This window comes from Gordionus sp. m RMFG-2023, chromosome 2 (assembly GCF_954871325.1).
Source record: "Gordionus sp. m RMFG-2023 chromosome 2, tfGorSpeb1-WG-v2, whole genome shotgun sequence".
NCBI classification, from domain to species: domain Eukaryota; kingdom Metazoa; phylum Nematomorpha; class Gordioida; order Chordodea; family Parachordodidae; genus Gordionus; species Gordionus sp. m RMFG-2023.
This window is the reverse complement of record NC_088776.1, coordinates 19,876,653-19,889,820: the sequence shown is the minus strand read 5'-3', so window position 1 is coordinate 19,889,820 and position 13,168 is coordinate 19,876,653. Positions and strand designations below refer to the sequence as shown.

The following is a 13,168-nucleotide window of genomic DNA, read 5'->3' as shown; positions in this document are numbered from 1 at the left end:
TTAAAAAAAATCCTGGCATGGCCTGAAAATATAAGATCAGGACTGGGCCGAAAATTTTTTTTGAAAAAGGCCATAGTGACAATGCTACCCATATAGGTCATATAAATACACTATAATATTGTATAACAAATATATTATTCAAATAACGTTGTTATAACCTTTTAAAATATATTAAATAGAAGAATGTTGTATTTTTTAGGATACAAACAAAGTCTGCTTTTTTGTCAAGATAGTTTTTACTGGAAATAAATTTAAGCTTTCTACCTTCCTTGATTTATAATTTTATTAAGTGCTAATCTAAATTAAATTATGGGTTAATTATTGCTGAGAGTATATATTCATCTTTATAGATAATTCGAATCTCTTCAAATAAATATAATCAAAATATAAATTGTAAGCAATATTACAACTGTATGTCTTGCAAAATTGCATTAATAGGCTTACGAAACTTAAAATTATTTAAGTAATTTTTTAAAATTTTAATAATATAATAGTTATAATGGGAGTGAGATTTCCCAAATGTTCCAAAATCGAAAGAACCGTAGCAACAGGTTCCATAATATATAAAATCATGTATAAAAACAGATATTTTTTAATTAACACTAACCTTACAATATATATATGAATGACTTTATTATCTGAAAATCGCAATTTGGATTTATCACAAAATTTGTCAAATTGACCATTCTCCACAATTAATTTATTGAGTTATAAAAAGAGTTCCATCTTGTTATAACCTGCTTGATCAGTTATCTTCCCATTTTTTTCCTTAAAAATGGCTGCACAGTTTCGAGACTGTAGATGTTTATTCCACAATTGAGGAAATATTTGAGTTGGAACACAATTTTACAAAGTGTAGATTTGTAACCTTATTTTTTTTATTGGTGTAAAAAATATTTCATATTGGGGCCAAGGCAGGATAAATCATTTTTACCTGAAGAAAAATTTACAATTGACATAATATCCTTTAAAATAAAATTATAATATTAGAGAGTAAGAATATAAATTAACATATCTTTATTGATTCAATATTAATTATATCCAGATTTTTTAAAATATATTATATTTATTTTTAAAGTTTTTAGCTAATAATAACAATTTAAAATATAAGGCCAACCTGGTTTAAAAAAAAAAATTCAGACCCTGTCTGGGTGTTTTAAAATAAAAAAAATTCAGACCTAGCCAAGGTATATTATAAAAAAATGATAACTACCCGGTCCGTTTACCCAGACTTAGGGCCAGGCCTGCAGGTTTCTATTAACAATCTTAGCTGAATTTAATAATGAAGGGATTTGGTGGTCGATCTGACTTTAAAACTCAATTATTTATAAAATTTAAAAAATTAAATTTAAATAATTTTATAACAATAAAAAAATGTTTTGCCATATTTTAAGAAAAGTTTTGCGTTGCCGTTACTCAAAAAAAAGAAACGAGGTGTAATGACGTTACTTTACAGCACTAATAAAAAAGATTAAAAATTAAGATATGTCTCTAACCTTCTTCTCATTATCCTTACCTCAGTTATTACTAGGGTTGCCAGACCTCCCGATTTTGGTGTGAACTGTCGATAAAATATGCCATCTATTAATAACGCTCTGCCAATTTTTTATAAAATATATTTATAGGTTTTCTCAAGTTTTTTTTAATACAAATTTTTAAAATTAGTCTAATCAGAAACTTGAGGCCAATTTTTTTAAATCATACATCTAAAAAGGCCACTTGTTTATGGTTATTTTTGTTCTTTTATTTTTAGAAAAGAAGGAGCAATAGTTAATATCTCACCATTTTAAAAAGAAATATAAGTCCTAATTCTGAAAATGATTTTTTACCAATCTAACTATCCTATACAGGGTTGCCAGGTCAAAATTTTCAAATTGTGGGAGAAATTCGGTATTTTGTGGGAGTAATATAATGTGGGAGAAATATGAAATTGCTGGCCCGCAAAGGCCCGGCCTGCGGCCGGGATTTAGAATTCACTTAGTTATCCGCTTATTATTTTTTATATATAAAATCGAATCTATTTTCCAAAATAAAATAGGTAATTATTTTTCAAAATAAAATAGCCTACTATTTTTCAAAATAAAATAGCCAACTATTTTTCAAAATAAAATAGCCATCTATTTTTCAAAATAAAATAGCCAACTATTTTTCAAAATAAAATAGCCAACTATTTTCAAAATAAAATATCCAACTCTTTTTCAAAATAAAATAGGTAACTATTTTCCAAAATAAAATACGCAACTATTTTTCAAAATAGGTAATTATAGTACGACACAAAATTTCTTAAATACTATCTTTATTATTAAAATAACATATAGATTTATTATAATATATTAATTTTGTTTAAAAATAATAACCAACGATCTTTTTTAAATATAAAAGAATGTAAACAAGATAAAATTTTATAAAAAAATTGTAATTTTACAATGCAAAAAAATATATTTTATGCTAATGTATAAATAAGATTTTATAAAAAAACAAACAATTTTAAATTTACAATGTAAAAAATAATTATAATCAGTGCGGGGAAGTTGTTCTACAGTATTTAGTTAATACAATGGGAGAAGGGAATATGATATTTTGAGGCATCAAAAATCTTCAAAGCATAAATCAGTACAGGGCAGTCTATCAACATCTATTGCAAAACAAAAATAAGAAATAATACAGATGTAACTACAGTTGCGGAAATGGTAAATACCTATCATGTAGTACAACATTCAGAGAGCTACTTAACATCACAATGTTGGTTCTTTCCCCATAATATTTAACGACTAATATAAATGAAAAGTATACTTTGTAGAACATAAATGAGCAAGGCTATCATCAATGTTTTAGGATATAAATCCAGAAGGTCAATTCTTGACGATTTGAAAGATGTGCAAACATATGCAATTCTAACAGATGCATCTAATAAGGAGATATCAAAACATTTCCCTTGATCCTCCCCTATTTCGACAAAATTAATGTCATTTCAATAAAACTATTAAAAAAAATTTCTCCAGATATGAAATATCCAAAGACATAGCTAACCATATATAATGGTAAATATGACAGATTTGGCAGCCATCGTAGAATTTTAAAATTTTACAAACCTTTAAAAAATAAATAGATTTTAAAAGCTGTCCTAATATTTTGAAAAAAATTTTCAAAAATAAATGGCAGAAGTATATTTAGGAATTTTACATATAGGAAATCTACTATATGCTGTTAATATGCAGTTGCAATCAGAAGAATATAATTTATTAAAGGTTCACTAAATTATGCTGCAGAAATACCAAAGTAAGAATATTATTACTATTATCGGATAATTATTAATAAGATTTAATATGATGTCATGTTTGAGGAGATTGTAATGCTTCTTTATTTTTATGATTTGCCAAAATATTAATTTTACAATGTAAAAAATAAATTTATTTGATTTTATGCAATGTATAAATAAGATTTTATAAAATATAGAAAGTCAAATAGTTATAGTTAATTATATTTAATTTGAGATTTAAATAATGGAACTAAACGTTTACCGTCGTTATTAAGATATTTATAAAATTCCTGGCATGACATTTTATAATTTTGTTTAACCATTAACTCGGCCTCTAATGTTGTTAAAGCAATTCGATTTCTCTCCTTTCTCCAGGCAGTCCTCATCAGGCTAAAAATGCGCTCCGATGAGGCATTAGAATGAGGTAAGGAGAAAACATACTCGCAAATTTTTTCCAAGCATGGGGATTTATCGTTATTACGAAAAAATTCCACCCATTTCTTCTCTGCTTTTAGACCATCTAACTTTAAGTATTCTGGCGAATCATAAAAAATGGAAAAAATTACAATCTCTTCAAACAAGGCTTCAATGTCTATCGGTAATTTTAATATATTTATTAAATTACAAAAACCATCAAATGATGGTTTCTGTTCCAAGGTCATAATATTTATACACTTGTAAATAGAGTTATTAAAATCAAATCTTAATTGTAAATATTCCAAAATTGTCTTAATAAAAATATTTGCTTTATTTAAAAATACATTAATTATAGTAATATTTGAACATTTTAATATATTTTTAGCAATAGCGCCATAAAATTTATTATTTATTTTTAACTGTAGAGATGAACAGAGCTGTAGCATGATTTCGTGAATCTTTATCAATAAAGAATCTTCTGATTGCAACTGAATATTAACTATATGAAGTAGATTTCCTACATGTAAAACTGATCCCAAATATGCTTCTGACATTTCATCCTCAAAAATTTTTCAAAATTTTAGGACAGCATTTAAAATCTTTATTTAAGAAATATTTCTTTAAGGGTTCGTAAAATTTTAAAATTCTCTCGATGGCAGGTATTAATGATAACCACCTGATAGGTACTTATCGCATCAACTCACACCATTCCAAATCAGACCACTCCATCTTTTAGTTGATGAACTAAGTTCGTTAAAACATTTCATCACAATTACTTCGACATCTACAGATAGTACATTCATTGCCTTCTTGCAAGAATTATGCAGTATATGGCATATACAGCCAATTGGTATTAATTCATTATTGTGCTGCCTCAATTCGGTAAATATACTTTGATTTTTAGCTATTTGAATAATATATCAATTATATTTATAATCTTTTGCTTGACATATACTTTATGGAATAGTATAAAAGTAAGTAGTGAAAAATATTATTTAATCAATATTATTCATCTACTAACTTTATTTAAAAGAATTAGAGATTAGAATAATATCCACTTCTAAAAGTTCTATTCTTCTAACACAAAAATTTTGAAAATTTCGAGCCGAGCCAATGACATATAATAATACCTAGACTGACAATAAAAGCATGTATCAATTGAAATCAGCTGGAGACGCCATTAACACCATGATGAGTACATCGATGATAATTTGTCTTAGAACCAATTCTTCATTAATTCTTACTATAAGTAATACCATGGTTATATTTATAATAATTATTTTACCCTCTAGTTCTTAATATCAAGAGTCCATTATTTATTTTAATTTTATATTTAATTAGCTACTGATAGTGGAGCACTGCAATTCTAGATAACGATATAAAATATATTAAGTAATTTAAAATATAATTATACATACTGTTCTAACTTCAATTCTTTCTAACACAAAAATTTTGAAAATGTCGAGTGGAGAATTTTATAAAAAATATATTTTAGAGCGGAAAAATAAAATAAAAGAACTAGACATATTTTTCGAATAAATATTTAAAATTTATTTTAAAAATAATCAAATACTGTCTCTCAAAATTATTTATATATTAAAAACATTAAAATGCTAAAAAAAAATTGTGGGAAATTAAAAAATTGTGGGAGCTTTTTGTGGGAGATTTCTAATTGTGGGAGTGAGATGTATGTGGGTAAACTAAAAAATTGTGGGAGACTCCCACTGATGGGGGGAGACATGGCAACCCTGGTTGCATAGCCCAAAGCTAACTGCTAATGCAATCCTTGAGCTCAGAATCAGGCCTTTACAGAATTTAATGGGTTTGATATCTAAAAAATTAGTATTACTTATCTTATATAGGCATTATATAATTATCTTTATTGCATAGGCTTAAACTAACAACTAATGCGGTTCATGGGCATGGAATCAGGCCTTAACCTGTACATTGAATAAAAACGAAAAGAAATGTTGTGGCTGCTTCACTTTTGTGCTTATAATTATTTATTTAACTAGACCTCGTAGGTAAAGATTCGGACCTGTCCTTTACATAATTCTAATATTTATGGCAAGTAATAATTATGTTAGTATTGCATTTCTCTCTATTTATTTTGTTTAAATTACAATGATTTCAATTAGTATATTATTTTTTTATTTAACAAATCAATCACTCAAAAAGAAATTTTAATATATATTATGAGTATAAATGGTATGAGTACAATCAACACATATTAAGGTTATTATTTTTGTTCATTATATTCAAGCAATTATTATCCATATTAAGGCTATTATTGAGATTATTAGAGGATTGAGCATTGTTTCCTATAGATAGATTGGAAGAATTTAGTTTAACCTTAGGCAGCTTATTAAGTATCTGAGGTATATCGTTTTTATCATCCATTTCATTCCAAATGTCATACAGGTTGACAATCTCACTAGTTATCTCCACTATCAAATCCCAATCAACATTAAGTTCGGCAAACCAATTGACATAATTATTTTTCTGTAGTAACACACATGCTAAGTGCAAACATGTTATAGCTATAAGGTGGGGTGCAGTTTTTAGACACAAATCAGTTCTGAGCGAATCGTTAACCAAGTTCCAAGCCAGGGGTAAAATTTTGTCCTCTTGGCCCATATCGGAAGCTAAGAGTACTAGAGGTCTGTATGGTTGGTAGAATAGCAGCGAACAATCTAGCATTTCCAATAGGTAAAATTCACATTCTAATACATTATTAGAGCGGTAAGAGTATTCAGGTAATTGAAGAAAAACGTACTTGGTTTTTAATAGCCCCTGACAAGAGGCAATAAGACGTGTATTTGAAATGACGCCAAATTCTTCAACCTTGGAAGCTAGAAAAAGTGATGTTGGGGCTAATAAAAATGGATCCACATCTTTCAGAGAATTGATTACATAAAAGCGTTTAAAGTAGCCCACAGCAGTGGCTACCACCTGTTGCTTTACTTTAAGTTGTTCACCCAAGGACTGGATAAAATCAGCAAAGAAAATCATCAATTTTTGGTAATCAATTTCTGTTAGGAGTTGGTAATCATTATGTCTTAAAGTGTTGAGTGTTTGCCCTAAAAAAATCCAGTTATTTGAATGAGAACTTTTCCAGAAATTAGCTGTCATTGTAATTATATTTAATTTTTAGAGATTATTCTATTTTGACAATTAATCCCTATAAATAGATAAGAATTTTAAATACATTATTTTTAATGGGTTTGATCAAACTACATATTCTTAAAAATTTGTTTTTTTAAATGGAATTATGTTAAAATAGAGATCAACACAGTATAAATCATTTTAGGATAAACAATTTATATAAATATTTTAATGGGCTCCTTCAAAATCATAAATTTTTTATTAAAATAAGCACATTTATGTTTTTTGTTATATAAAAATCTATTATTGACTGGTCAGCTTCTACAAGGTGACCTCTAACATTAATCACTTTAAAACAATCTAAAAAATGGTAAAAGTAATTTATCAAACAATACTGAGATCCAATCAAACCTGCATTAAACCAATATAAACCTTTATTAAACTGAATCATCAAAAATTTTATCACCTGAACCTATAAAGTGAACTGATTTAAATCTTTAAATATTCCACCCGTTTTAAATATTATCAGTTAATATCAATCATTATTTTATATATTATTGAAAAATAATCTGTGTTGATAAAGTAATGACCAGAGTTGTTAAAAGCTAATTTTAAAAGTAGCGAGCTACCGCTATCACTATTTGTTAAAAGTATTGCACTATTAGCTAATATTTTTTAAAAATAACTTAAGCTACTTTTTGTAAAAAAATTTAAAAATAAATATGTTTTATTTTTTGCTTATAATGTTATTGTATAGTAAATATAAAAATCAACATTTATGGTAATTTGTTGCATTTTATAAGTTTTTACCTTCTGTTATGTGTCCAACTATCTGCCATGGTACATATATATGATATCTCTGATAACTCTACTATTAGAGCATCTTTCATTACTTTAAAGTTATCTGCTATTTTATTCATTAATGTCTGGCAACATAAAATTGTTGTACCAGGGGATAGTTTTACATTAAGGTAAATGATGGATAATCAACCAAAGATATTGGCTGAACTGTATCAATTATAAAATCAACAATAACTTTATCAGCCAATTTCTGAGAAATATTAGCATTTATATTATTAATTAATTTGGTTTGAATTGAATTAGTCTTTTTGGATGTAGTCACCTATACTAAAATTATTTAGATGTTTCTCCATTTCCTTAAAACTATTGGTGTGAACAGTCTTATAAAATAAATACTATTAGAATGTAAAAATAATAATTTATCTTTTGGTGTTTCTTGAGGTTATAGCTACTGGTTTGATTTGAGGAAATATTTCTTTTACATTTTAAACAAATAAATTTGAAGCCAGTTTTGGTTTTTATATTTATTTTAAAAAAATTTTTAAATTTAGGGAATGGGAAATTTGTATTATAGCTATTAAGAACATTTTCTTCCCTGGTATCTTCCATTTCATTAATATCATTGTCTGAATCACTTTCAACAATTTGGATATCCATAGGTGATGACATTTTAAATTATTAACACGTGATATGAAAATATAAATTACAAATTAAAAATATAAATTTCAAAATTAAATAATAAAAATACAATTAATTATGATATTATATTTAAATTTTCATGATTATACTTACCTTCATTATATTTTTTAAAAGTAGCTAAGTAGCTTGCACTAAAAAATTAAATAATTACAAAAAAAGTAGCAGCTAACAACTCTAGTAATGACTATTTTTAGCTTTAAGGATAGCATACTACTTTTTCTTAAAATAATATAATTAAATGCTCATTTTTTGGTGGTATAAATCCAATTGGTCATCTGATAATGGCTGAAAATAAAATGAATGAGAAATTAGTATAGAAGATAATTGTTAGGTTAAGTGGGTATTTTTTTTCTTCTTGTTTTAAGTAATATACTAATAAAAATAAGTAAAATATATTTTATAAACTAAATAAAAAAAATGAAAGCAGAAAAATTAATTATCATTTAATGTCATGTAAAAGTGGCAAAAGCTTTTGAAACTAGTAATTTTTGGAGTACTATTTACTTTTTATATTCTAGTTAGTAAATAAATAGTATTTATTTCTTAAACTTAAAAATTAGGTAATTTGAAAAAGAAAAACTAATAAAATATAAAATTTTAAATATTTATTAAATAAAATAAGTTGATAGAAAGGAAAAAATAGGAACTATATAAATTTTTTCATTCTGTAATAAAAAACTTTTTAAAAATACAGTGCGAATTTTACTTTATAATTGTTTTATATAAAAAAATATAATTTTATAGTGGCTTACCCTTTAATTAGTTTCCATAAATTATTCGTAATTCAATAAAAGGAACAAACAAAATACTTCTCTAAAATTATACTGAAAAAAGTATAGCATCGCAATCACAGAAATGGGGTGATTGTTGGGAAATATTGTTGCCAAAATTAAATGATCGATATTTTATTTAATGATGATCTGGTATTGACAGGTGCCGAAATTGTAACATATTTGATAATATTTTAAAGTGGATAATATTTAAATCTAATTTAGCTCCCTAAATTGTTTTCCATCATATTGTCTGGATATTTTATAATCGCCACTGTTATATAGATATATGGTATTTGATGATTGATCTGTTTTACATCATAGCAAATATTCATGGTCTGGGGAGATTAGGTGAGTTGAAGATATATATATTTCCAAAGAAATTGAAGTATAAGTATTTTGAGGCTGAGGTTCTCTCTTGAGGCGTAATATTTCCCTTATAGTGTACGTATGGTACATCATATTTGTCCATTAGATTTAGGATGGTATGACCAATGATATATATATATATATCATTGGGTATGACGTTACATGGATGAGTTGAACATTTTCTTGTTTATTAAGGTCGCAATCAATTGCGCTCCATAATCAGACACCAATTATATAGGGGCACCAAATCTCGCAAACCAACTTTTTAACCACCTAAACTAAATTATCGGCTGTCGTTGATATCAGTAACTAACTCCACATTATTTGGAATATAATCCATTCCTACTAGCCAATAAAATATATCCATAGGCCCTGTAAAATCAGTATGCAGTCTCTTGGTTGTGATGTTTGACATCCCTGACACTGATTAACATGGTTATCCATATCAGGGTCGCAATTCGGCCCCCATTAATAAAATCATAGCATTGATTATCCTATAATTAACTAATAATATATTTTAACAAATTTAAAAAATAAAATTCCTCAATCAAGCGTTTTGTTGGGTGAGGTAGGCGTTGTAATGGTCGATTCCAGGGTGATCATTGAATCTACGCCCGATGATTCGTCCATTGTCGATGAATTCCTACCTTTATGTCTTCCATCTCATTTAAGTCATAAGTCCCCACTTTTTCTGTTTCCTTTATGGTCCCACAATTTTAGCCCCATTTCTCAGTCCGGTCGTAATTGGCCCTCATGCTTTCTATCAAGTTTGGATTTAGACTCTGCCTCTTAAGAATAAAATCTATCCTAATTAACAAAATATTTATTTTTAATTTAGGCCTCCAATATTTAACAAACAACCTTTGGCCGACTAGAAGACGAGTAGCTGTTATGAATTCTAGTCGACTAGGGTATTTAATTATTAAAATTAAACAAAATATTTATTTTTATTTTATACTTACAACTTGTATGGTTAATACGAGTTATACACTTGAGTCGACTAGAGGACGATTAGCATATTAGGAGGGAAGATCGGGGCAAAATTGAACTTAATCTAGGAATTATAATATATTTTAAATATTTAAGGCCTTTATCGGAAGTGTGAATAAATATTCTAACAATTTAATTTACCCATACACTTTATCCCAAAGTTTACTATGAAATCGGGAGGGTGGGAGCATTGTTACTACTCAAATCCTATTCTTAATGTGTTGTAATTATTTGATTGCCGGCCTTTTTTGAATGAACCAGAGCTCTAGGATGCAAAGACAAACATTTGCTTTATTTTTGTCTTTTTTTTTACCTGGATAATTTTTATTCCACAAAATTATATTAGCTAGCACACTATTTTACAAAGAAAATTTATATTTAATTACTTAAACAGAAAGGCATAATATGCCCTTTTTCAAAAACTCAGCAACCCTCTTTAATCCAAATAAGCAAGGTAAAAGACGCGATGGATTTGGAAAAGGACATTATGAGGCTAAAAATGCTTATAAATTCATTTAAATTTTTTTAGAAAAAGAAATCTTATTCCCCAGCGCACGATTATAAAGAAAGCGAGCATTGGTTTGATTATTCTGTTTTAGATATATCTGTTCAGATTTTAACCACTCCCTCTATTGTATGTTAGACTAAGAATTATTATTATTTTTTGTTATCTTTCTTTAACAATTTTTTAAAAGAAAGATTTTCATGGAGGAAAAAAACAACTAATTTATGTTTTCTTTTTTTAGAATATGTCCTAAATATATAAAAAAACTACTCAGTATTAAGAATTGCATAATTTTTCCGAGTTTTGAGCAATAGAAACATGTGCCTAATGAATCTTCATTAAATTTTCAAAAGTATTGTTAAATTTTAATTTATAACATTTCTTGGAGCGCCAGCCGAAAAAGCAGCTCAGCCTTGGAACCCGAGCCAAAATATTAGTTCAGCCTTGGAGTCCGAGCTGAAGAAATTGGCTCAGCCTTGGAACTCAGACTGAAAAAAATTGGATAACCTTTCAGCGCGAGCCAAAAAAAATCGGACCAGCCTTGGAATGCAAGCCATTAAATTGATTAGCGAATCATTTTGATTTTTATTTAAAAAATTAATAAATTATATAAATATGAAAAAAATAATCATTAAAAAAAAATATGTGTTTCCCTTGTTATTTTCCAATTAGATGATGTTTTTACAGTAAAAGAAATATGTCAATATGTTTTCATTGAAAATTAACTTCCCCATATTACATTTAAGTGGTAAAAAATGTTATTTTAATTTGAAAAGAAAAATAACAAATTTAGTTTATTAAGATGAAAATAAAAATAAAAATTAGAACCATTTTTTATGAATTCGCTCATCTCTAGGGTGATATTTCTTTTTTAATAATTTAATTTTAGTTCTTATTAAAGTTTTTCTTTATAAAATATAAAAATTATTATATATAATTTTTAATATATATCCTTATTTGTATTTTTTTTAAATATATTTAAATTGAATATTGTTCATATTTGTATTTATTTTTTTTACATTTTTTTATGATAAAAAAAAATTCACAAAATAATAGAGATCAAGATATAATTTAAAATAAAAATTATTATGCATGATAAAAAGAAAAATAACAAATTTAAATCTTTTTTAATTAGGATCTTATTTATAGAAAATATACAAAATTGTGAAATAATATACAGTAATAATATGATTTGTTGTAACACATTTCCATAATGTGAAAAAACATTCTTATATAGTTAAATAACTTTCTCTAATTATTGTAAAAACTTGTGGAAAACAGATCCTTTTTTAAAAACTTTTAAAACTTGAAAGAAAATTTTGAGAAAAACATAATTATTTTTTAAAACTTCTGGGTATTTTAACCTAAATTAAAACTTTTAATATTTCTTTTAAATTTGATTTTAAACTTATAATAATTTTTTATTATAATTTATAATTTTTTTTTCCGATTAAAAACTTTATTTCCATTTTTTTTCAATGTTAAATTTTACTATCGCTTGTATTATGAATCTATCTCCAGTTTCAGGTTTGTTAATATAATATTCGATTATTTACTAACTTACTTTATATATATAATTTTAGATACCATCATCATATTGGGGAGTTATCTGAAATAACAAATAGATTCCAAAGTTATTCGCCTATCCCATCAAATCCCCTTATATGCCTAACTGACATTACAAATCGATGTCAATATTCGAATTTTCAAGAGCAACCAAATGTTGATTCTATACGCTTGAGGGAAAAATATGGTATTTGGAGCGATGAAAAAATGGAATTGGCAAAAATATGGCTGAGCAAAGACAATTGCCCATGATCTAAATTTATCCATTGGTTCAGTTTATCGTTTCAAGCGGGAAATTTTCCCTGAATATTATGACGACCTTTTATCTGATTATATAATAAAACAACAAGGTCGGAAGAAGAAAGATACTGTAGAACTTCAATAGCATATAACTGAATTGTTTGGTAATAATAACGGCTATACAATTAATATTATAGAATATTTACCGCCACATCTAAGGTTGAGCGAGTCAGCTATATTTAAATGTATTAAATTAGGAGCCGGAAAAGGGTTGGAAAAGAACCCGATGGAAGAAACGCTCCAGATGTAATTCAAATTCGAAGGGATATTGTTACAAGATGAAAAATATTTCTTTTGAAAATGTATCTTTCCTGGACGAGACAGGGTTTAATATCCTATTATTTCGCATTATGGGTGTGCACCCTTGGGAAAAAGGCCATCTGTTAA

At 26.6% G+C, this 13,168-nt stretch overlaps 1 protein-coding gene across 2 annotated transcripts; it reads right to left on the bottom strand.

Moving 5' to 3' along the window:
* Positions 1-5,769: 5,769 nt before the first annotated feature.
* LOC135923709 (cyclin-C-like) lies at positions 5,770-9,155 on the bottom strand. 2 transcript variants are annotated; one of them, XM_065458615.1, is made up of 2 exons: positions 9,034-9,140; positions 5,770-6,857 (listed from the first exon to the last, which is right to left on the bottom strand). In XM_065458615.1, the coding sequence occupies exon 2, from the start codon at positions 6,806-6,808 to the stop codon at positions 5,897-5,899; it is 912 nt and encodes a 303-aa protein (XP_065314687.1). In that variant the 5' UTR covers positions 6,809-6,857; positions 9,034-9,140; the 3' UTR covers positions 5,770-5,896. The 2 variants fall into 2 exon arrangements, with proteins under 2 accessions (XP_065314687.1, XP_065314688.1); XM_065458616.1 differs by having other exon boundaries at positions 5,772-6,756; positions 9,034-9,155.
* Positions 9,156-13,168: the final 4,013 nt, after the last annotated feature.